Source organism: Centrocercus urophasianus, unplaced genomic scaffold, assembly GCF_019232065.1.
Source record: "Centrocercus urophasianus isolate 14NV4802_14NV808 unplaced genomic scaffold, USGS_Curo_1.0 seq_11, whole genome shotgun sequence".
Classification (NCBI taxonomy): domain Eukaryota; kingdom Metazoa; phylum Chordata; class Aves; order Galliformes; family Phasianidae; genus Centrocercus; species Centrocercus urophasianus.
The window spans coordinates 21025507-21050439 of NW_024884253.1; the positions used below are offsets into that span (position 1 = coordinate 21025507).

The 24933-nt window shown below is 39.5% G+C and overlaps 1 protein-coding gene across 20 annotated transcripts in view; it reads right to left on the reverse strand.

Annotated features, from left to right (window-relative positions):
* Positions 1-24933, reverse strand: part of CPQ (carboxypeptidase Q) — a 176305-nt gene that overhangs the window by 142872 nt on the left and 8500 nt on the right. For 19 of the 20 annotated variants that reach the window (XR_006167099.1, XR_006167100.1, XR_006167103.1 and 16 more), the window contains exons 2-3: positions 12210-12660; positions 500-707 (exon numbers count right to left, since the gene is read on the reverse strand). Coding sequence is in view for 12 of the 20 variants with exons in the window: in XM_042808718.1 (XP_042664652.1) it covers positions 500-707; positions 12210-12636 (635 nt within the window). In the remaining 8 variants the exon portion in view is untranslated. Of the gene's footprint in view, positions 1-499; positions 708-12209; positions 12661-20849; positions 21052-24933 lie in introns of those variants that run through there. The other variant, XM_042808719.1, reaches the window with a different exon arrangement.

A 24933-nucleotide genomic window follows, 5' to 3' on the forward strand; every position in this document is an offset into this window, starting at 1 on the left:
TAAAGAACAGAGTGAGAAATACCAATCTTATTTCTAAGTGCTCTGAATTAATGGTGTTTGAAGCAGACTACTGTTTCATCTAGTACAAGCCAGCCTAGTGCTTAGGAAGTTACCAATACAGTAAAAACTATGGACGTACAGTCCAGTCAAATACAGAGAGTTATCACACATAGTCTGATACATGCTGTCACCACAGACGTGATTTTGGTTACTTCAGAATATTCATACTAGCCTTGAGAATACAGGAAGTTCTTTAAAAATAAAAAAAAAATAAAAAAAAAATCACAATTTGGATCAGTAACAAAAAATGAAAACATTTTGAAAGAATGACAAAGCACAAGGGAAAAGAGCTATCATGCAGCCAATAGTTTCAAAACCGAACACCCACTCATAACTGGCAACGTTTAAGTTGGGAAAAACCAAAAATGCCCACCCAAAAATGACATGTGAAGTAAAGGCTGAAATGTGAGACGCGAGGAGAAAAGAAAAAAATGCTTACCTATCAATAGAAAAAGAAGCAATGGATCTAATGAGGGATGCCACTGCTCCAACCTTAGCAGCTTCCACTGCTCCCAGTGATCTGTACCACACAGTTTCACCATAACTGATGAAAGGTTGGTTGTAGACAACGATCTTCCCCTTGGCCTCTTGAGCTCTTCTGTGCAGTTCATCAAAAGAGGCTACCACTAGGACTTCCGCTGTAATTCCTGAAAGAAAACATTACAGTGGTTTTACAGTTTTCTTGTAACGCTCCAAAAGCCAGTTTTAACAGACAGAAAAACATGGGTTGCACAGAACACAAGACAGGAAACCCAATTTCTTACTGGCAAAGGAAGACCGTGTAAAAAGCTTCACTGGGGACCGGTACTAAACAGCTGTAATAGCGCCCCAAACCAACCACACGCAGTACCACACTTGAAGGGCATGAGGGAGACATGGAAGGAATTCTGTTCTCTAAATGTGCTTTAATGCCTCACTGCAATCATTAACAGCATAGAAACATTTGCAAAAGCTGCCTATGGGATTAATAAGAAAGATGGAATTGTTTTGATATGTTGCTAACCAACTTAGCTTAACATCAGACACATAAAAGCATATATTTATAGACTAAAACACAAAATTATTAAATCCATAAGTGAAAAGAAATTAAAGCTTGACGGCTTTAAAAAATGTTGAAGCATGTCTATAAATTAAAAAGGAAAAAAAAAAAAACAAACAACAAAACACCTTCATATTTAATTCCAAAGAACACCACAGTTCTACTGAACTCTCCTTGGGAGCCCATGTTTCTCAGCTTTGATACAGGAACATAGGCAGGTACTTCTGGAAAACTATTCACACAGGCCAAATTACATCCCACCCAGCTGTTTGTTTTTAACACTTGGGATAATCTTAAATAGCTGTATTATCTTGCTCAGGAAAAAAATAAAAAGAAAGAAAAAAAAGAGAAGGAATTTATATATAAACATCTTTTTCCAAAGCCAGAGAATGCTTCTGTCTTGTCAGAACATTAATTAGGGAGCTATATTTCACGCCATTTAAAAAGTAATTCATTCAAATTACCACTGTGTTTAAAATCTGACTTTGTTGATTGATTACAGAGATAAGCAGAAATTCCTGAACAATGTGTGAGCTAGGAATTTTCTTCCAAATACAGAATGGATGCCTGAAATTTTCATGTTGCACATTTCACCTAAAAGCCATCACTGAAAATTTAAAATAAAAACAAGGGCCTGGTAAGGAGTAAGGATTTGCTGAAGAAGTCAAACTATCAGATTTGAAAAAGGAAATGTTCCTCCTTGAAAGTCATTTTTTTCCCCCCCCTGTAAGTTTTAGAGATTTTAGCTTTGTATTTAGAGCTGTAATACATGAAAAGGACTGACAAAAATACAGGAAGATCACCTTTCCTAGCATCTATATCCAGGCTCATGGCTTCTTTCAAATTATAGTACACTTCAAAACCTTAAAGAAACTGTTTCATACAAAAAGTCTGGTTTCCTAAGCATGCACCACTTAAGAGGGCAGGAGACATCAACTGCTGCAGGAAAGGCCAGTGGATTTTAGCTACACAACTAACCTAATGTGAAAGGTGTAAAAATTTTAACCAAATAACTATTCAGATTCTTAGCTTTACAAAAAGAGGCTCCAAGAGCCAAAGCAGAATCACCTTCAAATTCTACTTCACTGTTGTTGGCAGGTAGGAGAGTGCTCACAGAGACCAGCTGTGTCTACTGAACTGGAGGTCTCAACACCTACTAAGGAGCATCCCTCTGACAGAATTGTTCTGCAGATGGAACCATGCCACTGGAAATAAAGCCAGCTATCTGCAAAATCTCATTTTCCACAACAAAATGCAAGGTCTCAGTAGGTTGATGCTGCAATTCGTATCTTATAATTGCTCCCATTGCAGCTGAGTTGCAATGCTCCAGTCCCAATGCTCCACTTGGGCCATATAGCACTGCACTGGGAGGACAGACATTGCACTGCAGCCTGTTCAGCAAGGGAAGCAAGGAGTGTAAGTGGTGTTGGAACTGCTTTACTGCATTAATGAACAAACACTCACCCTGGATGGTTTTTAAAGAGTGCCACAGGCAGCTAGAAACTATCCATAATACCTAAGAAATGTCAAGGACCAACACATTTACTGCCCTGTCCTGCAGGCAGGCATCAGGAGTTGATGCAGGGTGCTTTTTGGCAGTTAAAGTCAAGGATGAGAGCTGAGACCTCCAGCCCAGGTTCTCCTGCTTCTCAGTGTTCCCAAAGCAGCTAAATAAAGCTGTCCTTCGACAAAATAAAACAAAGGTTCTCTCTGCAAGTTTAACTTAAATGACAGCATGTTATATGCAAAGCAGCAATTACAGCACTTTCCATAACAAAACAAAGTTCACTGGTGTAACTTCTGACTAATCCAATGTCTCAATTGCATTTTAACCCCACTTGATTCCATTTCAGTCTCATCTATTAAAGCGACAAGAACAATATTTAGTTTAAATTAATATGTGAACACACATGTAAAAGCCCCTAAGACTTCCAGTGCAAAGGCAGAAATGAAACAAAAAGCCCAACAGTTTCTCTAAAGGATAATGAATTGCTCCTTTTGGTAAAGAGAAGTGTCTCACCTGTCCGACCCTTTAACCAAACCAACCAAACTCTTCTTGAATCTCCCACCACTCCAGTGCCCCACAGCTCTACTCCACATCTCTAATGCTCTTCTATCCTTACTACTGTCATTACCTGATCCAGAGCTTGGCTGTGTGCTATTGAACAGAAGCGTTCAGAAAACCTATTTAAAGAGGGAGCAGAACTGCCTGCTTACTTAGGCAAAATACAGAGATTATAACCTGCACAGTCCAAGAGATGAAAGACATTTGGGAATAATTAAGTGAACTGCATGAAGCCTAGAAGACAGAACTCTGAACACGACAAATTTGGCTGACAGCACGAAGCTGAAGCCTACGTAGTTCTCGCAGTGTGAAAGATCATACTTGTTGGCTTGGCCAGTGAGCAGAAGAATCTGCACAGTGCTATGGTTTTCCTTTCATTTCTTATATTAACCAGTAAACTGCACCGTGCCATTTCTGAGAACTGAGGTACAGGAAAAATGTTAATGACGGGAACTAGCAATGAACTGAAGTACTACAGTCTTCTGTACACAGAGGTGTATGTTTCTATCTGAACACTTGGCTAAGCCACAGCGTTGGTCACACTGCCAACCGAAATAAATGGCACTGCATGCATTAGCAAGGTCTGAAATTCTTCGCAGGCAGGAGGAAGGTGAGATGGATTACAGTCACTCTTGATTAGCTACAGAAAGTCCAATAATATGTATTTTAAAAAAGCACACATAAATCAGCTGTCTGTACTGCTGCCATACATCAGAAGCCTGATTTCTTGGCATGAGCAGTTCTATCAAGACAGCCATCTCCCAGCACCTGCTTACCTGCCAGCAAAGATGCTAGAATTAGATTAGTTCAAAAGGGAATTCCCCCAAGAGGCAACTTATTCTCTTCAAGATTAAATGCACCAAATAGTTAAGAAACTTTAGTACCTGGAATTATGCATTTGTCTATATTAGTAACAGATTTCAAAGAAGAGCAAGAAAAAAGGTAAAAGCCACCCTATAATCAGGTTTTAGGAATTGACGAATTCCTATCGGAACAACTCAGTGAAACTTCATACAGAATATTGTTGACATTCTTGGCCACACCAGGGCAAGACACGGCAAGATTTTAATGCGTTGAGCATCATGAATATCTGAGATTCGAGAATCCAGTCTCAGTTTTTATTACCATCCTACGATTCTTAAATGCATACAAATTTGATCCAGCTAGTTACTATCAGATGCTGAATTAAAAAAAGAATTTAGAGAAGTCAGAAAGAATTATCATTTGCATACTGTTCAATCTTACTGGATAGTAAATTGCTGATTACTCAATTAAGGCCTATATTGCTGGTTTTGGGGCTTTTTTCCCTGCAGTCTCCTTTTTGTCATCCAGGTGAACACTAACAGTCCTTCGGGAATCTAGTTACAAATAAAAATGTAGTCATCATTCAACATATTTTTTATTAACAGCAAGTGAACCACTGATCCATACTTACTTCCATGCTTCATTAATTCACACCGCATGTGAATAAGAATTCCAAATTCTTTTACACATCACACAGTAGAACCATGATGTTGCTAATTTATATTACTAGCACTGCCACTGCCACGTAAATACCCTGATGGACAGGGCAATTTTTGCTTAGAACAATTAAAATACATTATTACCCAGTCTAGACACAACAAATTTGGATAAGACACCAATCAAATCTCCACTAAACGTCCCTGTGTGTTATGCATTGAAAATAAGTAAACAAATGCTGCCTAAAAACTGCCTTACATAAAAACACAAAACACTTCCAGTTGCTCTGATAATGGTCAAGAGGTTTAACCTGGGGAAGAGCACATCTGAAACACGTTCCATCCCCTGAAGTCACGGCACAAGGAGGGACAAAGGGCTGCCTTCACTGTCACCAGAACCATCAGGATACCAGGACCAGGAAATCAGGATGCTTCTTCATGGTAGGAAGACAACTAAGAAAGAATAGGAGCAGCAGCACATCACAAGAACAGCGTGTGAATCCTCCCTGAAGACAGTGGCCCTACTCCACACAGCAGTGACACCACACTGCTGATGCCTTTATTTCTTGTCCATTGCTACTTTCCCTCAGATTTCCCCATTTGCACCTCATCCCATTCACAAAGCTGGTGAAGGAAACAGAAATCTGATCATCAAGGTATTGAAGGTCTATCAAGGTGTTGAAATCCAGGCTGATTTTAGCTACTGGAAATCTCAAGCGTTTGTGACTGGCTGATCGAGTTATTCTTTTGGAGTTGGAGGGGAAATCTTTGGGATAGAAGAAATTTTTTTAGTAGAAAAGTGAAAAGGCAAATTTAGTGTTGAAAAATAAATGGGGTAAGGGACTTGCCAAGACATACTATCAAGGCTTAGCAACCTCTAAAATCAGCCCAGAAAACATTTTTTCCCTCAACTATGTCTTACCTCTTCAGTGTTTGACCTTTATCTTAAGGTCTGAGGACTTTTTTCTTCCTGTTTATGCCACACCAACCACAACAGGACCCTGCTCCTGACTGTTCTGCTTTGTGCTTTACTAAAAGAAAGAACTGACTCTTTTGTGTGCATTTGCCAGAGCACAGAAGGAGCAAAGTGAAAACTTCTGCTTTGGTGCATTTTCTGAAGTAAACAAAAGTAAAACTATTCTGCAGTGGCACTCCACGTATGGTGTACTTAACATCATCATATTAAATGTCCAGGAGAAGACTTTCTTGGATTCTGAGAAAAGCAAAGGATTACACTAAGTTATCACTTAGCAAGAGGGCCTGTGCCAAATGCTTCCCAAGGGAACAGCTTTCAATGAAGAATTAATTAGTATATGCAATTCTATAATTGCAAGTCACGAATAAGAGCTAGCATCCATCACATTTTTACATATTTTTACAAGCATGTTGCTTTTGAGCTTTCTCCAGGAAGTAGTTCAGCTTGCCCCAAAGGTTCCATAGAATTCAACAAGATTTTCAGAAAAACAAACCCAAATTCTGGGTCCACTCATCAAACTAAGGTTTGGTGTCTGACTAAAGCAAATGAAAGATTCACATCATCACATTTTTTCCTCCCTCAAAAGCTATTAGCACTGACTGCAAACTTAAAATAGTCTTAACACCAAGCAACATCTTTGCTCCATCAACGCATATCAATGTGTTGAAAACAACTGTAATATGAAGAAAAGAGCAAATATTTTAAGGCAAACTGTGAAATGAAGAAGAGGGGTATTATCAGGAAATATTCTTTTGTAAAATATGAATATGCTTTTGGAAAATGTGATCTCACCTACTCTGTGGAACAGAAAATAGAACTACTTCACAAGACTAAAATTACATAGGAGAGTTATCCAAAAGGATGAGGCTTTTCAGTTCTGTTGCACAGCACAGAGACTAAATATATTACTTAGTTCTTTAAGAAGACAGAGAGAAAAATAAACAGTATATAATAGTTACATTTTCAACAAATATGACTTACAATTTCCAGCAAGTACTGGATCTTACCACAGCAGCTTGGTTTCAGTAACATATAGCTTACTGTGCAGCAGTAAACGCTGCAGCAAGAAGGCCATATTTGACACCCAGCATGGGAAACAGTGGAGCGGGGCAGCAGATGCACAAAATTCTGTTACAGCAGCACTGCAGCAGCTGATGCTCTCAGGACAGCCCTGAAAAGGACGTGGGCTTGCTGTACAGCCTGCATGGAGAGTCATGCAGGATCCAGAAAAACCAGCTGCTGAACATGTCCATGTCCAAGTCCACGTCCAAGGAAGAAGCACTGAGAGAAACCCTTCCCTTATAAGAGAAATAGATGCCAATCATTGCAAGCTGCTCCCTGGCAGTGAAGTGGCAGCACCATACACACATTTCCCACACATTCAGAAAACTATGCACCACTAGTGTGAGGCAGGAGCCTCAGCCTGGCCTTCCCAGCTGCCAGGAAAGCACCTTAAGTTCAGTGACACCGTAAAGAGTCACAATCTGAAGATTAATTTTCCTGCTGCTACTAGTTTGTACAGTTCACATGCATATCCATTAACACAGAGACTGGAACCCATGTCCTTCCCAGACAGCATGCTCACCCCAAACCACAGTGCTACTCCCACTCTCTATATCCTCAAAATGCCACCAGCCTAACTTCTGTTCCAGATGCCAGACTGCTGAACACCACAGCACCGAAAGTCCTTAAGGGATAGGAGTTTCTACATTCCAAGAAAAACAGCAGTGTTATTATCACAGTGTTGTTCTAAGTAATGAAAAAAGCAATCCAGGCATTCAAGACTTATTCTCATGATCTTAAAATATGAATCAACTGCACCATATGCACTGAAAAACGGGGATCCACTGAAGGTGGAAGCAGTGCTTTGTCTTGCACTTTTCTCTCAAGCTTCAGATTTTCTCCATCCACATCAGTGAACCCTTCATCATGACAGGTATCCGAGTCCCTTCCTCCTCCTTGGAGACCAGTGGTCACCTAAGATTCTGGCAACTCAGGGGTAATTCCTCTGTTACACATCAGAATTGCCTTTTTTGCTGGCCTTCTGTTAATACAGTTGAATTTCCTAATTCATTTCACTGCTGAGAACTGAAACAAGAAGGTCAGCATTGGGGGAAGATACATCAGACAAAACCAAGGCCAGATCACTACTTTCAGCAGCATCCCTGGCTTGAAAAGACTGAGCCTACAGCAATGATCCACTCTTTCAACAGCTTCATGACACATTATCATTACTATTTTATAAGTAACAGTCTGGAATTAAATTCTTATTATGTAAGTGGCAAAACTCCCACTACCTTCTGTAAGAGCAAGACTGGACCAAATGTTGTTGATAGTCAAAAATCCCACAACTCTAACAAACAAACTAGGAAAAAAGTCTGCCAATGTATCATTTTTACATTCACCTAATTTCAGTCTCACTGCTACAAACAGTACAGAGAAACCAGAGGATGTTCCTTTCTAGGAGAGGCATTTAGGACAGGATGCATTCTGGAGTTTATTCTCCTTGTCGGTAGTTCTTTAAAATGAAATGTCAGGGTCAGACAACTATCAGGAAAAACAAAGTGCATTTTGAAAAACATGGAAAAAAAAAAAAGATTTCTTTGATACTTTATGGTCAAACATCTGCTAAACTACTATTTTTCCTCAATTATAGGATACTCAAAGCACCAATTATATTTGTTGTGCTCAGATTTTTGGGGATATAATCAGCACTACCAGAAATCAACACAACCTCTCTATATATATCTGTATGTTTTGCCAATGCTGAAACACTGGAAACAAGACAAGGACATTGACTAAGTACGGTAAATCTCTGGTTTCTCAGCCCCCTAAACTGAGCACTTTCTAACATTTAATTCTGTTTGTAACTTAGGAATACATTTCTTTCAGGTGGTAACCATTTTCAGTCTCTGCTGACTTCTAGAAATCCAGGTCATTCTGCATTTCATGTTTCTCTTCTCCCCAGCACTACGACAAGCATGAAAGTTCCTTCCTCGCTGTAACAAGACCAAAGGAAGAAAAAACTTTCTCTTTGACCCAACACCTTCAAATCCTGGGATACATTAAAAGTGAATAGAGCTTTTTTTTCTCTTAGCTAAAAATTATAATCTTTCCCACCGTGCCCTTTTTGTTGTGCAAATCAGACTGAATCTCGGAATTTGACATCTTGGCACATTGCCTAGTCCTGAAAAAGAAGATGTAGAAACATGGACTTTATCCATGAGATCGCAAGGTACTAAGAAGCATCCTGCACATCAGAAGTGTCTCAGCCTCCAGTGAGACAAGCAGCTCTGAGCCAAACTCATATCTGGGCCAAAGTGGGTAAATCCAGGCAAATCCAAGACATGGACAAAGTTCTGTCCATGTCCCATATGGCTTTCAGTCCCAAAGGCATGAGTTAGGTAGAACACCAGCAGGAAGTGAAGCACCCCTTTTAACCAGGAATCAACACTGGCTCAATGTCCAAGGCAAAAATACTACTACTACTGAGGGCTTCCTGATTCTTTCTCCAAGTGTTGTGGATTTTTTTCCACGCATTTGCAGCATACGCTGAAATGGAAAGTGAGCAAACTTAGCATGTTCTGCCTATTTGGTTACTCTTAGGAAAGATAGATTTGAATTTCCATACACAGAAGGGAAAACAAACCCTCTCTTTCCAACATCCGAAGCCAGGTTTCTAACCACTGTTACGGTACTGCCATCTCAACAAAGAGCCCTTCAGACAGCTCTGGAAGCAGAGCTCCAGGAAGAACTTCATGGGCACACATGGAATGTGGAGAGTCCAGTATGAAACACTCAACACACATGAAGAGAATCAGCTTTTAAATCTTCTGCCAGTGTTTCCTACTTTCTTAGCTCATCGACTCTCATGACTGGTGGCACATAAAGGAACAGGAGGAATACAGAAAATGGCCGAGAGGATGCAAAAGACACAGCCTCTTGTGCCTACCTTTGAACAGGTGGGGTCACCCCCTCTTGCCGTCACACTGACTCTAAAGGACAGAGTTCAGCAGTGCTGTCCTTGGTGTCACCAGGGATCAGCAGTGCCGAGAAGGAAGGGTTCTGTCAAGACTTTACAGACAGCATTTTGAGCACTGAGATGTCTGAAACATACCCCCGTGGGAATACAGTGATTTAAACACACACCAACCTCTAAGCTAACACCTAGCACCTTTGGGATTGCCTGCACAGCTCCCAGACCGTAGGCAGTAATGATCAGACCAAAAAGCAGCCATCTAACAGCTAATGTTCAGTCTCCTGGCACAACCAAGCATGGCTGATTTGCACGACCTCACTGTGCAGCAACAGCAATGCTATGCCAGCAGAATCAGCATTAAACATCTTGTATCAAGTTGCATTATTTTGATTACAAGATGACTCACGTTCCCACAGCTTCTTGGCTAAAACAAGAGAAATCAGATATTCCCTGACTGAGGGAAATGGTTCAAATATTTTAAATGCACTGTATGTCAGCCTTTTATCCCTGTTTCTCAAGAAAAGGGTAGAGTGAAAATCGCTGGTTAAAGCAGAAGAATCTGGGAATAAATTCCTCAGAAGCAATGAAGCAGTGGCTTTAAAAAGCTTAAACATATGATTTTCATGCCATGTTCAAGATGAGGTGCGCTTTAGGGCCTACTGAGCAGCACACCTCCCAGCTCCCAGAGACTGGGGGCTTCCCTTGGCTTCCTTGTCAGTTTGTGGCCACTCAGCCCTCATAGCAGGAGCCAAGGGCTTACAGGGGGCTGGTGAGCTGTGGGCATGGCAACCTGCCACAGCTCCCACACAGCGAGATGAGGGTAGAAGAAATCTAAAGAGCCACGAACAATAGGGTAGGTTTTAAGTGAAAACTAAGTAATTTCCTCAGGAGGATTCCACCACGTGTAAGAAGCTGTCTGCTCTTCAGAAGAGAGCTGATTACCATCCAGCTTTCTCACACCAGTATGTACACCTCTTCAGAAACACAGCCAATCTTGAAGGAAAGAAAAAAGGTAAGGAAGAAAGATGATGCCGCATTTCTAGCATCTGACAGTAGAAACCAGCACTGAAAACAATCTTCAATCATCAGTACAATAAGATGCTTAAAGACAAAGGAAGAAGGATCCAGTTAGCCACTGTGAGCGTTGATTAAAAAAACAAATAAACAAAAGGCAAACCCAGGTGAGTGCAGGTGAGCGCACAGCTGAGGAAAGGCAGCAGCAAGGAGACTTCCCAGAATGTGAAAATGTCCACCAAGATTAAACTGCCAGTTCTCTTTACAGGTTCATTAACACTTGTCTAACACCAAAGCACCACTTTAATTTTAGCTTGTGTTTTAGGAAGCCCGGAATAGGAGTGCAGTGGATATAAAGTAAGTTGCAGGTTTAGCCTTTGCTGTAAATATTCTGCCGAAGCACTAAGCTTCAAACAGAGATTATTAATGGTTTCAGTTCTATTGCATTTTAGGCAATTTACTTGAGTAAGGCAGAAATACCACCAACAAAACTTACAGCAGCAGTTTCTCAGAGCAAGTAAGATTTATTCCAAGCATATCTTATGTGTCACCATTTTATTTTGTCATATTTTGTAGGACTATGCATTTTTTCTAAACAAAAAAGCCTAGAATTTGTTTCATTTCAATCAAAAAGCTCACTATCAGAAAAAATGTACAATTTGTAAGAAAACTATGATAGAATGTTGCCTTTTAAGTTCTAAATTTCTTTCCTTATAAAGGAACATGATAGCATTTGAAGCTGTCTAGGAGTAAGTCTACTATTATTTATACCAGACAGAAGAAGGTTCTACACAGCAATCCTGAGAAAGCCCCACACTTACATGTACAAAAAGACAGTCTTACAAACTAGTTCATTAGCAAGCAAGATGATTTCTGGGAGCTGAAAAAGACTGTTTTTTGCTGAGCTCTAAAGATCATTCTTGTTCCTGAAGTAGCACATCATGTATGATCTACTCAAAGGCAGCACACTTTTCAGCAGCAGGTGCCAAAAACTTATCCATGCAAACCTGAGACAGCAAGTAGAAAGGAGGAGAAGGAAGCGGGGAGAAGGAAGGGCAAATAAACACCAATTGCCATGCTTAGCAAGGGGCTGGCACTTTGCAAGCTCTGCACAAGATTCTACTCTTCTTTTTGACATCTATTTATTTATTTATTTTTTTCCCCAGAGTGGAGTACTGAGCTTGGCAGGGCAGAGCATGGCAAGAAGAGCAGAAATCACATGTCAGCTCAGCACCCCACCTAGAAGGGTTTTCTCTGCCCCCCCCTTCAACCCCTCCAAGTCTCCTTGCCCAGTAAAAAAGGAACAGCCAGATAAGCCCATATCACAGGACCAAATTGCCCACTATCCTGAGCAGAGGAGCAGAATGTTTGCAAACGAGTTTTCAAGTCAAAGTACGGATTTAAAGGAGGGTCAGGAATCAACTGGAATTTTACAGCTCCATTCAAACAAACTGAACCATCAGACTGCACCACAACCATGTCAGGCATAGAAGTACTGGTAAATTAGCACTGTGTCCTGCAGAACCATGCTAGCAGGAATTAAACTTTACTTTGTCCACTGAGAGAAAATACTGTTAGAGGTATGATACAGTTTGGCATTAAAACATAAGTATTACCTTCCGGAGGAGTTGCAACACTGCTCCCAAGTCCCAAAATAGCAATGCTGTGATTCCTTGGTTCCAGCATCATGGCAAACTCTTCTCCTCTTTCCCAGTGAGGTACTTTCACAGGCTCCAGATGCACATTCTCCAGCCCGTCTTTCTGCAGGGCACTGTACATATACTTGATGGCTGCATCTAGATTTTTTGAACCACTTAGTCTAGGTCCTATGGTATCAACAAAAACAGCCAATCTTTCATAAGATCTGTTCTGAGCTTTTCCGTAAACAGCAAGGTCAATTATAGCTTTAGCAATATCATAATAGCCAGCTATCTCATTTCTAATGTCTTCAAATGTTTTTGGGTAATTGCCATCTCTGCTCAAAGACTTGCCAGCATATTGTGGCAATAAGTTCATGAAAAATATTAAGAATAGGTATTTCATTTTTTCCTCTTCTCTACAGATGGCCTGTTGGAAGAGAGAAGAAGAATGTTAAAAAAAAAAAATTACACAGTTATCAGCAACAGTCTCTCTTGTTATTTGGATTGGCAGACAAGCCAAAATGTAAAGTAGTCAGTTTATCACGAAAACGCTTTGATCAGAACAGCCAGGAAAGCAAAATCAACTTGAGGACACAATTATTGAAAACAAATGAAAAAGATACTTAGACCACTGGACACAGCCTTTGTTGTGGTCTTCAGAACTGCTTGTGGAATGCAGCATCTCTTTAAACAATCACATCCTTCACTGAATAAAAACCCTGAGCTGCTCCCATCCAATAGGAGCTCCACAGCTCCCTTCTGGAGAAGCAGGATTTGTCAGAAGTGCTGAATTCAATGTCTTCACACAAAACATCTGGACAAAAATATTTCTTAAACCATTCATGAATAAAACTGCTTCTTAATCTCTATCTTCGTAACCAGGAAAGCACTTTCCCTCATGCTAGAAATACATCACAGAAATTTAAGTCCAATGAGCCTACAGAGAAATTATTAACTTCTTCACTGCACAAACACGTGATTACCAGAGAAATCAAATGTTTTATTAACATGTTCATCAGTTAAAGGAGTGACTTCCTAAAGCAGCACTGCAGAGAGGTGCAGTGCCAGAGGTGCTGACTCTGGGTTGAGTACTACAGTAAGCTTCTTTAACTTCATAGTATAACTCACTGATCTTTAAAAGTTCTTATTTTTAGGACCGGTCGTTCCTGTAAAACAGATGGGTTGTACTATTAACTGAACTATTAACTGAACTGACAAAGAAGCCTCTGAAATCAGCTGGAGTAGTTGCAAAGCTCTTTTACAGAACAGAAAGCATGAGTATCCAAATGAAAAATAGAAAGGTCTTCATTGATATATGCATAAGGTAATATAATTGCTTCATTTTCCTTTGAAATTAAATTTGGCTGAAATCTGAATAAATATTGGTCTTCAGCACTAAACACCCACAAACAAGCCCTAAAAAATAAGGCTCTTAAGTCATCCCTATCCCTGCAGATATGAGGAGACTTGAAAAATAGTGACATGACAAAGATTTTGATCCATCATTCCTGCCATTCTCATGGACTTTCAAAGACACACTTTTTCAAAACAAATGAGATTTGCCCCAAAATACTGTAAAACTAAATCCTAACATTAACCTCTATTCTACAAAAGACGTTTTACTTGGAAACAATTTCTCTACAAACAACAAATGACTAATAAGTTGGATAACATGGATAAAATACAGGTAAAGCAGATCTGTACATCCTAAGTATAACCAAAAGCTTTTATCATTAGATTTCCAGGTTATCCCTACTTGTATTTATTTAGTACTTCTTACGAGTTATACTCTTCATTTTATAATCACTGACCTTAGGAATTACGGTAATACACTCACTTAGTGGTATTGATTCATAATGTTATAGGCATTCAGAAAGCCAGTACAAAAGTAGGTGGGAGGCTGTGAGTGCAGAAGTATACACACATGTAACAGGCATCATATATTACAAAAAAAAAGTTACTTTTTAAAGTATTGCACACAACAGGACCTTTAACTTAGAGTATAAATTCTCAGTCATTTTGTGGAGTAGGCAAGTTTCACAATAGCCAATAACTTTATAAATCAAACTGTCAGAAGGAACCAGAATATTTGTCTAATTTGACCACCAGAGAACGATTGCAGAACATGCCTGAATCAACTCCTACTACCAAAAGCCACAGAGCAAACCATCAGCTGAGCAATTCTTGAGGGAGCAGAAGTGAGGTTTACACCAGTTGTGTACCCCTGGAAGCGCATGACAACTGTACTGAAGCCTTCCACCACTCTGTATGAGCTAAACTAAGAAATTACATTCCCATCCACGCTTGTTACAGTGAAGCACAAATAGCTGAACTCATTTTCTCACCAAGTTCACTCTGGATCATTTTCCAGTGTTTGCTAAAAAATAAATAAATAAAAGAAAGCCTTTGAAACAATGAAGACACCTCAACATACAATGAATTCTGACATCACATCTAACATGTCTCGTCTCATTTCCTCTCTTGTCCTCTATTAGCTTCAGTGGATTTATATTTCCACCCAGGAATCTTTGGCTCAGTGCAAGCTTCAGGAACTATTTCTTTCACTTCCCCTCATTCAAGAAACATATTAAGGAAAACAAGAATCTCAGAAATCCAGATCTAGGTTTGGTAGTTTGTACAGTTGTCACTTGGTTTGTTTGGTCTTTTTTTCACCTTACTCTTTCGAAGAAGCTTTACCATGACAGAGCATCCTAGGAGGAGAGCATTATCAACTGCACCAAAGAGTCTAGCTGTGTGAGTGAAAGCTAAATGCTTATTCTCTCTATATGCTACTGTAATAAAGCACTTGTAACTCTAAAGCATAACCTCTGGGAAGTCATGAACATGCGTATCACAGAACAGTGAGGTTGGAAGGGATCTCTGGAGGTCCATCTGGTCCAAAAAACCTGAAGAGTTTATATCCAGCCATTGCAGCACTCCAGTCTCTGCATGATCTCAACAAGACCACAGCCCCACAACTGCTCAGAGTTCCCTAATTCCTTGAGTTTATTCCCCACACTGCATGTATTAGCACACAGGCACTTAGAAGCCCAGACTGCCAATAGAAGAGGCAGCACCTTTCTGAGAGCTGTAAGCTGACCAGCTCCCAAGAAGGCTGGGAGACCCAGAAGGGATGCATTCATAAGACACCATCTTAAATGCCAGCTGGTACAATAAGACGGTTTTGTAGAATGAAAACACAGAAAGAAGGAAAGGATTAAATCACATTGCCAGAACTCACTAATCACCAGAGGGGGGAAAAAAAAAGACAAATTCCTTGGAGTCACAAAGCCCAGCTTACAGGCTAATCAACGCAAACCACCAGCTTACCTATCATAGGCCTTTGTGGGCCTTTCATAAAGAGCAAGTTCAACAGTAGCTTGAGCAATACATGAATATTAAACTGTTCTCTTTAACTATACAAATATCTCCTAAACTTGAGACCACGGCAGTAAAATATTCCTGAGAGTGATGTGCTGTTTTCCCAAAAGAACAACAGAAATCACCTGTGACTTCGTCTACGTACAATAAATCCACCACAAAGATCTCCTCTCTTGCTGTAAGACACGAGGCAAAGGTCTGGCAAAAGCTGGAGCTGAAGACTGGGGTTATCTCAGGACACTGACAGAGAACTGTAAAAAGCCTGTTAGAGTCTGAGCTACTGTTTATTTGCGGTTATAGTACACAGAGAGCATTGGTGTATTTTTACTGCTAAGCTCTGTACTTTCCCCATACTTCTTCCCTTTGGACCAGTTAATTACAAGCTCACAGACATCCTCTGCTAGACACATCGGCTATTTTCTCAGGGCAACCATGCTTGTCCCTTGTTTTTTGCCAGGCTCATCATTCACAAGGGAGCAGGGAAGATAACCTGATTTCTGACAGAAAACAAATTCTTGCCAAGTGGAGTAAGACAATTTTGTGGAGTTACTTCAAAAAACTTAAAATTTGGGCTTTTGTTTGATTAAGGGCTTGAAAATCTACTAGACAATGCTGATATACTTAAGTTGTTGAAAGGAAAACACAGGAAGAATTTTTAATTACTATTTAAGACCTCAAGGAGCCCGCAGCTACCAACTTCACACATTTTTTTCAGTGGAGAAATGAAACCAGTTATCACATTCTCCTTAACTAAGAAATGTTTCCTTTGCTCTTTCTAGCCTCATCCTTGCTCCAATGACTGCCGCAGAGGATCTGAATTTCAGGGCCATGCTCCTTCCCTGAATTTCCCACTGAACATTGAAAACAGATGTTTCCACAGCTTTTGAGGATGCAGCCAGCAATGTTTCACTACCTGCCACTGCCCGCTGGTAGAGCACATAACTAATTTCAAATCCTGAGCAAAGGAACAAGGATGGAACCATAATGCATCTCACCTTCCTTGAATAGTCCAGCATAATCCAGTCAGTAACTAGAAGCATTCAGAAATGATTTCTTGCTGGGTAAAGTAATGCCATACCCTCTTAGACTGCAATACAGGAATCACTCTACTGCTAATTCAGAGAAAAGAGCACATCTGTTGACACAGTCTGCAACATCAAGTTTGTCACCCCAGTGAGTCAGAAAGTACTGGTTCTTGCACATTTCATTAGCTGGATTCAGCAAGTAAGCATCACTATGCCTGCCAAATTAAAAAATAATAATAATAGGATATGCAGAAATCTTCAATGCATTTAATTATTCATTGAATGTCTTCAGTAAAACTTCAGAGCAAAATCAGATAGGAAGAAAACACGCTTTCAGGAAGCACCATCCTTTCTCTAAGTTCTATTAATGCAACTAATTTTGTGGGTCCTTAGTACAAAATAAGCATCTTCTAGGGGTAAGAATCTGGGATCCCCCTTGCTCTTCCAGCAGGCAAGGATGATCAACAGAGCATTACAGTTAAGCTTCCTCTAGTTTATTTCTCCATATATGTACATGTTACATGCACAGAAAGGACACAGAAGGGTCACATTCCAGCCAAACCTACAGCCTCATTTTTAGGGTATTCTAAAAAGTGAAGCTTTCAAGAACATGTAAAACCTCTAATTCCCACCTTTCACTTCTCAAAATGAAACTTCTAAATGCTGGCACATTAAGCAAAAAGTGGGAAGCACCACTGCTCCTCCTGACATTTTGAGCAGAACCAGTAGCCACTCACGTATAGGAGACTGCATGTTTATGGCAGATGAACTTTGTGGATGGACTTCAGCAGGGCTTAAGGCTCCAGCCCAGGAGGTTATACAAGTTCCTACCTCTTAGACAATATAGAAAATCTGAGACAAATTTCATTGAGAAAGTCTGGAGCAAGGAAGAACTGCCCTCAGTGGAGGAGGATCTGCTTATGGAACTGATGAAGTATGGGCTGGATGAGCAGGCACTGTAGTGGTTGAAAATGGACAGGACAAGCTCAGAGGTCTATAATTACTGGGACAAAGTCTACTTAATGGCCAATAACTAATGGCGTCCCTTAGGAGCCAATATTTGGTCCAATTCTCTTCAACACTTTCATTAATGATCTGGAAGCTCGGACAGAGTGCTGCCTTTGTAGCTTTAAGGTTATACAAATTTGGGAAGTGAGACTGATGTAAGAGACAGTTGTACTGCCGCTCAAACTGAGGAGAGAAATGGGCAGACAGGACCTTTATGAAGGCAAACCCTGCAAATGTCTGAACGGAGGGTACAAGGAGGATGGAGCCAGGCTCTTTTCAGTGGTACACAGAGCCAAGAGAAGAGATACAAATTGAAAAGCATGAAATTCCATCTAAACACAAAAAAATGCTTCTATACAGTAAGGACGGTCAGGAGCAGGAACAGGTTGTCCAGAGGACTGTGATGTCTCTGGATGTGGAGATATTCAAAATCTCCCTGAGCACAGATGGCCTGGGCAACATGCTGCAGCTGATACTCTGTAGCAGGTGAGTCTGGACTACAAGAGCTGAAGATGTATCTCCTCTGGTTTAGGTCCATTATTCCGAGTATGAAATGGACCCATAAACACAAGCTGAAAGTACTGGAAAAAAAATCAGGGGAGAAAAAGTTAGAGATGTAAAAGAGAAATAAAAGGCAAGAAAAAGTATTTTCCAGCTCCCGTGAGTACTATAAGGGAATAAAATGTACAGCATGTTACTTTCATTGCGCAGACAGTGTAATAAATGCATTTAATAGTAGCTAAGCAGCTACTTTAAAGATGCTTGAACCTATTGTCTGATCCATTTGTCCACAGTTAACTATTCTCTTTGATGTTAAAGGGCAAGATCATTGGGATCTTCATCTTTTCTGGCACCATTATATATAACAGCCTTAGCCCACCTGATCTGTAAACAGCTAACCTTTGTTACAACCATTACAATTATAATACAAATTACTTAAATGTAGCAGATGGAAAATTGCAGCAGAAAAGATAATAGAAAAAAAAGAAAGTTATCTGCTGAGAATTCTATCTCTAGCAATCAGATAAATGAAAGAGGGGCAGAGGGAACGGAAATAAGAGAAACAAGAAGGAAAGCAATGCTTCCGTTTCAGTGTGGCAAATTTTTCCCAAAATCCCAGTTGAAAATACAGACAAATGGATGCAAAGAGTTCACAAGAGTCCCAGTTATGGGAAATGTGGGAAAGGAAAAACAGTAAATTAAGGATATTAACCACGTAATTTCTAACTGTCTCCTAAATCTGTAAAGTACCCATTGGTTTCCTAACCACGTACCATTTGATTTTCCCCCAAGGAATGTAGGAAACTTTGAAATCACACCGTGATTTTGATAACATTAGAATAGACTGAAAAGCCCCAGGGTAACAAACTCACATGCTGCACAGTGATGTCTGATACAGTTAACAGCATCTGAAAGAAAGTTTGTTGTGACAGCTGTGGAGTAGAATGGCTGGAAGGGTAGGTGGACTTGCAAAGTGAGGAGGAGATTTCTGCCTAAAAATAAAGTCACAGAGCTCTTCCATCACTTAGAAAGATAAGGGAAAAAAGAAAACAAAACCACTTTATAATCTTGAAGAGTAAAATAGGAAAGCAGACATTTCTCAGATTGCTCTTCCAGAGTTGTTAAGAATCCTCATCTGAGAGAACATTTCGTTCCAAATCAGTTAAAAAATCCTGGCTTTGGGAACACACACAGTCAAAATTATCATTTGTGTTACAAAGTCTTTAAAATTACCTTTTTATGTCTAAAGCTAAGGAAAGGAAGAGTGTAACACAACACGAATACAAGACTTTGAATACAATACTGAATCTTATATTTGACCACAAACTCTAAAACTCCAGAGTAAACATCAAACCCTGAGCTGTTCTACCTTTACTGGCTTTAGAAGAACTACTGTCATTTACTGCTATTTAAGATACATCATGAAATCCCTGAAAAGGTAACTACAGCCTCACAATTTATAAGCATGTCCAACCAGGTAGTGATACTGATTTCACGTCGCAATGGGAAGTTTAGAAGAGAGCAAAGGATCAAAACAGAAGACGCCCAAATATACTTAGAGACGCCACAAATGTAGCTCCCCATCTGGCAAAAGAAAACACTTATACACTATTCACACCCTGGGCGGGAAGTACTACAGCTTAACACAGGAGGGAAGCAGTAACAGGAACTGCACTTAACTCTTCCCACACTTCCAAGCCTCAGAATAGCAACAGGTACCTTGCTATAAGCTTACTCAGCAGATGCTGTTCAAGAGGAAGGTAGTAATCTTGAAGAATCACACCATCACCCACATGCAGCTCCCTATCAGTGAAGCTACAGAATCCATTCTGCAACTTCCTATGAAGCTTTTAGACATAAAGAGGAACTTTTTCTCTCAGACAGTGGTCAGGCACTGGAATGGCCTAACCAGAGAGGTGGTGGAGTCGCCGTCCCTGGCAGTGTTCAAGGGGCGTCTGGATGAGGAGCTGCGAGATGTGGTTTAGTGCCTGTGGTGGCAATGGTGATGAGAAGATGGTTGGACTGGATGATCTTACAGGTCGTTTCCAACCTTGTGATTCTATGATTCTAAGCTACGGCAGCCAAGACAATTTTTTTTAAAATTTATTTTTTTAAGATATCAGCACAGAACAACACCTTGGTCATGCAGCAGCTGATGCTTAACATGCATTCAAAATACAAACAGTCCTCATAAAAGAGTACATTATCTTTTCAGAGGCAAAAGATGAGGATTCAGTGGAATTTTTAGACAAGAGTAACAGAACAGAAACATTCAAAGAAAGAAAGAGAGCTAGAAAACAACAGTAAAGAAATTCAGATACAGAAGGATGGAAAAAATATATATATACTCATGCACATTCCTTCCAAGACAAAAACATAGTGGCCTCTTATAAATTTAGGAAACCCCTCTTGATTGTGAATGCCCTTTGAACAAACAGACATGTTCAGATGATCCTTGAGGTCCCTTTCTACCCTGGCCATTCTGTGATTCTTGCCTTCAGCAAGACATCTTACGTCCTTTATTTACACTTAAATTATTCCTACAATTCTAATGCTGAATACTTTCCTTCTGCATTTTTATTAAAAACAAGTTGATTGCATCCGGCCAAAAGATGTAACATATACCAGGACAAATAATCCTATACCAGTACAAAGCCTAGAACAGAAGGTATGACTCATCCATACCACTGGACAGCATTACCTGCTAAAGTTGATGGATGGAAGCTGTAACAGGAGCAAAGTGACCTTCCTTATCAGCAGCCAGAGCAGGTCTGTCAGTCTCTGTTGCAATCTGGTCCCCGATCCCCGAGGAAGCCCAAAGCCATCAAAATGCCACGCAGCTGGCACAGCTGGGCACGTGGCTCTGCTCCCAGCAGCAGTCGAGCACCACAGAAGCCAGTCCCACAGAACACGTGTGTGCTTCGTGCTGCTCCACCAGAAAATACAAACACTTCAGTGCCTCCTGACAACAATTAAATCAGAGTTTTAAAGCTGACTACATAATACAAATGTTGATGGGCTGGGTGGGTTGCTTTATTTTTGCCAAAATGAAGCACTAAAATAGGTAATTATGTGACAGCGTGTGATAGATCAAGTTTTCAGAAGAAGTGACATATCTGGCTTGGTAAGCATACTCGTAAGATTCTTAGCTTTTCTATTGATTTTCTATGTAATATTTCTCTATGAGTACATACCTACAAATCATAGAATCACAGAATCATAGAACTGCTCAGATTGGAAAAGACCTTAAAGATCATCAAGTCCAACCACAACCTGACCATACTACCCTACTTCTAACAGCCCTCTGCTAAATCATGTCCCTGAGCACCACATCCAAAAGATTTTTAAACACATCCAGGGATGGTGACTCAACGACCTCCCTGGGGAGCCTATTCCAGCACTCCTTCTGTAAAGAAGTGTTTCCCAATATTCAACTTAAACCTCCCCTGGCACAACATGAGGCCGTTTCCCCTTGTCCTGTCACCTGTCACCAGTGAGCATCTGAATAAACTTTTCATTCTAAGTCAGTACGTAATACATGTTATTAAATGATTTTAAAAAATATATAAGAAATACATTTTGAAAAGCATTCAACCACTTTAGCTGCTTTACTCCATCCACCTCCAATCCTATTTTATAGATATACATAAAATTCCCAATTAAGTGAAAATATATTATTGTGAAAATATATTATTGCTACTGCTATGATGAAATATTTAATATTGATAATTTTTCCTTATTCAAATAGCTGTAATTCTTCCCAATATCTTTTTACTTTATACAGTCCCTCTGTAGGCACAAGAAAACTGTGTTCATCATACTCTTAGAGTATCAGCATTCAAGGGGACTTGTGAAACATACAAACATGATGAACACACTGCTAGATTTGCTAAAAAGCTGATATTCTAGTCCTCTGCCTCCTTAACTGTAGGATATGTCCAACAAGATTTCTCTTTCCAGAGTTACAAGTGCAAATTTGTAAATGCAAGTATATGAAAGGGCACAGCATCAAGTATTGCTCCCTACAATTGACAGAAAAATGAACTTTATGACGCATACATTTATTTATTCAGAATGGGAAAAAGATCTTAATTTCAATGAGACATGCTATGAAGTATGTTGTTTATGATTTTGTCATGTTCACTAGGACATAATATTAGCTCTCAAACATCATATTGTATTTCAACGTATCAGCATCAGAAATAAACTGCTACTGCTCAGTGGCAAAGTAAGCTGAGGTCACCATTCCAAAGTAGACTGCAATGCAAACTAGAAAGAAAAAAAAAAAAAGGTTAAAATGCTCAAATGAAAGAATCGAGAAGAGACCGTAAACAAGATAAATACACTTTACTCAAAGAGTGTGAGCTGGTTTTCAGCCAATTTTGAGAAATAGATTTGCAAAGCTGGACCTCAGGAAAGCACCACTAACATTTCCTAGCCAAAACCACTCAGCACAGCACACATTTGCCTACTTTGATCAGTACAGTTACTAGGCAAAAGGAGGTTCTGATTACAGATTTTAACTTCTGATTATTTTTCACTGCCACTTAAGAGGCAAAAAGTTATTCAATAATTTTGCTGCAGGAAAAAAAAAAAAAAAAATCAGTTACTATAGGAGAAATCTACTGCTATAAATGGTTTTGTTGTTTGTTTTTTTTTTTAAGAGGCAGTCAGCCAGCCAAGTTTGGATTAGGTCCACAGTGCCAGCCCTGCAGATACTCTGAGGTAAGCTTGCCATTAAAAACTGACAACTACAAACAGACAAAATGGATAAGTAATTGAAAGAGGAGGAACCCAAAAGTGACATCCCCAACTCAATAACACCACAAAATACATTTCAATTAGCAAGGCCATTCAATCTCTCTCTGCTGACACCTCCAAGAGCAGCCATCAAAAGCTTTCTGCAGTGAGGCATATGGTCGTATTACAGAGTCAATTGGAAATCAAAGTCAAAACAAGGAAAAAAGAATATACAACGGAGTACACACACCAGTTACACAGAGAGAGAACAGTGACAAATGCTGACATAAGTGAGTCTCGTTGTGGCAATTCCTGTTTTTCTGGGTCAAGCAACTCTACTTCCCAAACTGATTTTTTTCCAGATGTGTTTACGACTTTTGATTGAGCATAATAAAAACTTTCTAAAAGTAAACCATTAAAGTATCCAGACTGCTTGTAATAAGTATTTTGCAAAATGTGTTCTCCATTTACTTTGTTCACACTAACACAGCTGGCATGCTTCCATCCAGAATTCTTATGCAGTGACTGCAAGGATTCCTCATGCAGGTGACGTGAGGAAACAGCTACTGAGCTGCTGCAAGTTAGAAAATGTTACTTAACTATCCCAAATTTTCTTGTAGTCAAAATTTTAAGATGGGAAAACACATACTGGAAAGGCTAGATGCATAACATCTTCACATGAAAGTACATCAATGCAAAATTAAGAAGTTAACTGAATAATTAGTTCTCAAACAAACATCTTGTAACTTCTATCTACAGTATGTCATAGGTCCTCTGTTTTTGTTTTGTTTTGTTTTTAATGGGAAAGAGAGGAGCATAGGGCTGAGAGCCAAACAACAACTGACATCTGAACGAACACCAGTTTCTTAATACCTCAATACCTGTTGATGAATTAACATTCTAAGCAGAAGACTCAACACAGAAGAAATTTCTATATAAAGCAGCCAAAAGTAACAGCATAAATCTGAGCAGATGTTCAAATTGGAGTTAAGACTGTCTAAAGCATCTTTTGGAGGGCTGTGTTTATTTCTCAGTACACAGAAGTACCATTCATGTGCTCAAATTAAAATATTTGAGTATAGTAGCATCAGACTAACAGTATCACTTACTATAAACTACATCTGCTTTTTATTAAGATACTTACATGATGAATTATCCCTAAAGTTAAATGTAGATTACACATAGTTTTCAGATTCAAGATCATTAGCTACTGCCCTTGAACAACATTTTCAAAGAGACTTCAAGCCATCAGTTTTAGGAAATGTTTGTTTGTTTGTTTGTTTTCTTCTTAAATTTTCAGAAAAAGTTCTTAGACAAAGCCCCAAAGTGACATAATTACAATATTGTAACATATTTTAGACAACGTTGTTAAAGTGAGTAACTCTTCAAGCAAAAATAATGTCTCAGTCTTGCACAGATGCATATGCAGAGGTACCACAGAATATATACACACATATACTAACAGCAGTTTCAGAATAAATGACAAGGGCACCAATGCCAAAAATTATTTATGAGCTACACTGGAAATAGCTTTCCAAAACAGCAAGAAATATTTGTGAGATGAAAAGTGGTTTACTGAACCATGAAACTGCCATTTCTCAACACAGTTGTTTGAATCTTGTGGTATTAAAGAAAAGAAATGGAGATCCATTCTCTAAAATACTCAGACGTGCTTTGTCCTAGCCGTTCAAATTTTGTGGTACTCTTTGTTTGACTCAGATATTTGACATAGTCTTGAACGTGACTATACAAAAGTTGATACTGCATTTCAGCATCATGTCAAGGGAGAATACTGATTTTGGCAAACTGGAGCTGACTAGGTATACGTATATGACATTTTCTGGCACACGTTTTACAGCATCTGGCACACACTTCATAGCATCTGCAATACTATTCAAGGCAGAATGCGATCAACACTCTTGCTGCAAATATTATGTGAAGATATCTCTCTGTCTTTGTACTGACATGACTTTAATACTGCACCTGTCCAATAACACTTAGACATTAAATAATGCCAAAAAAAAAAAAAAAAAAAAAAAAAAAAG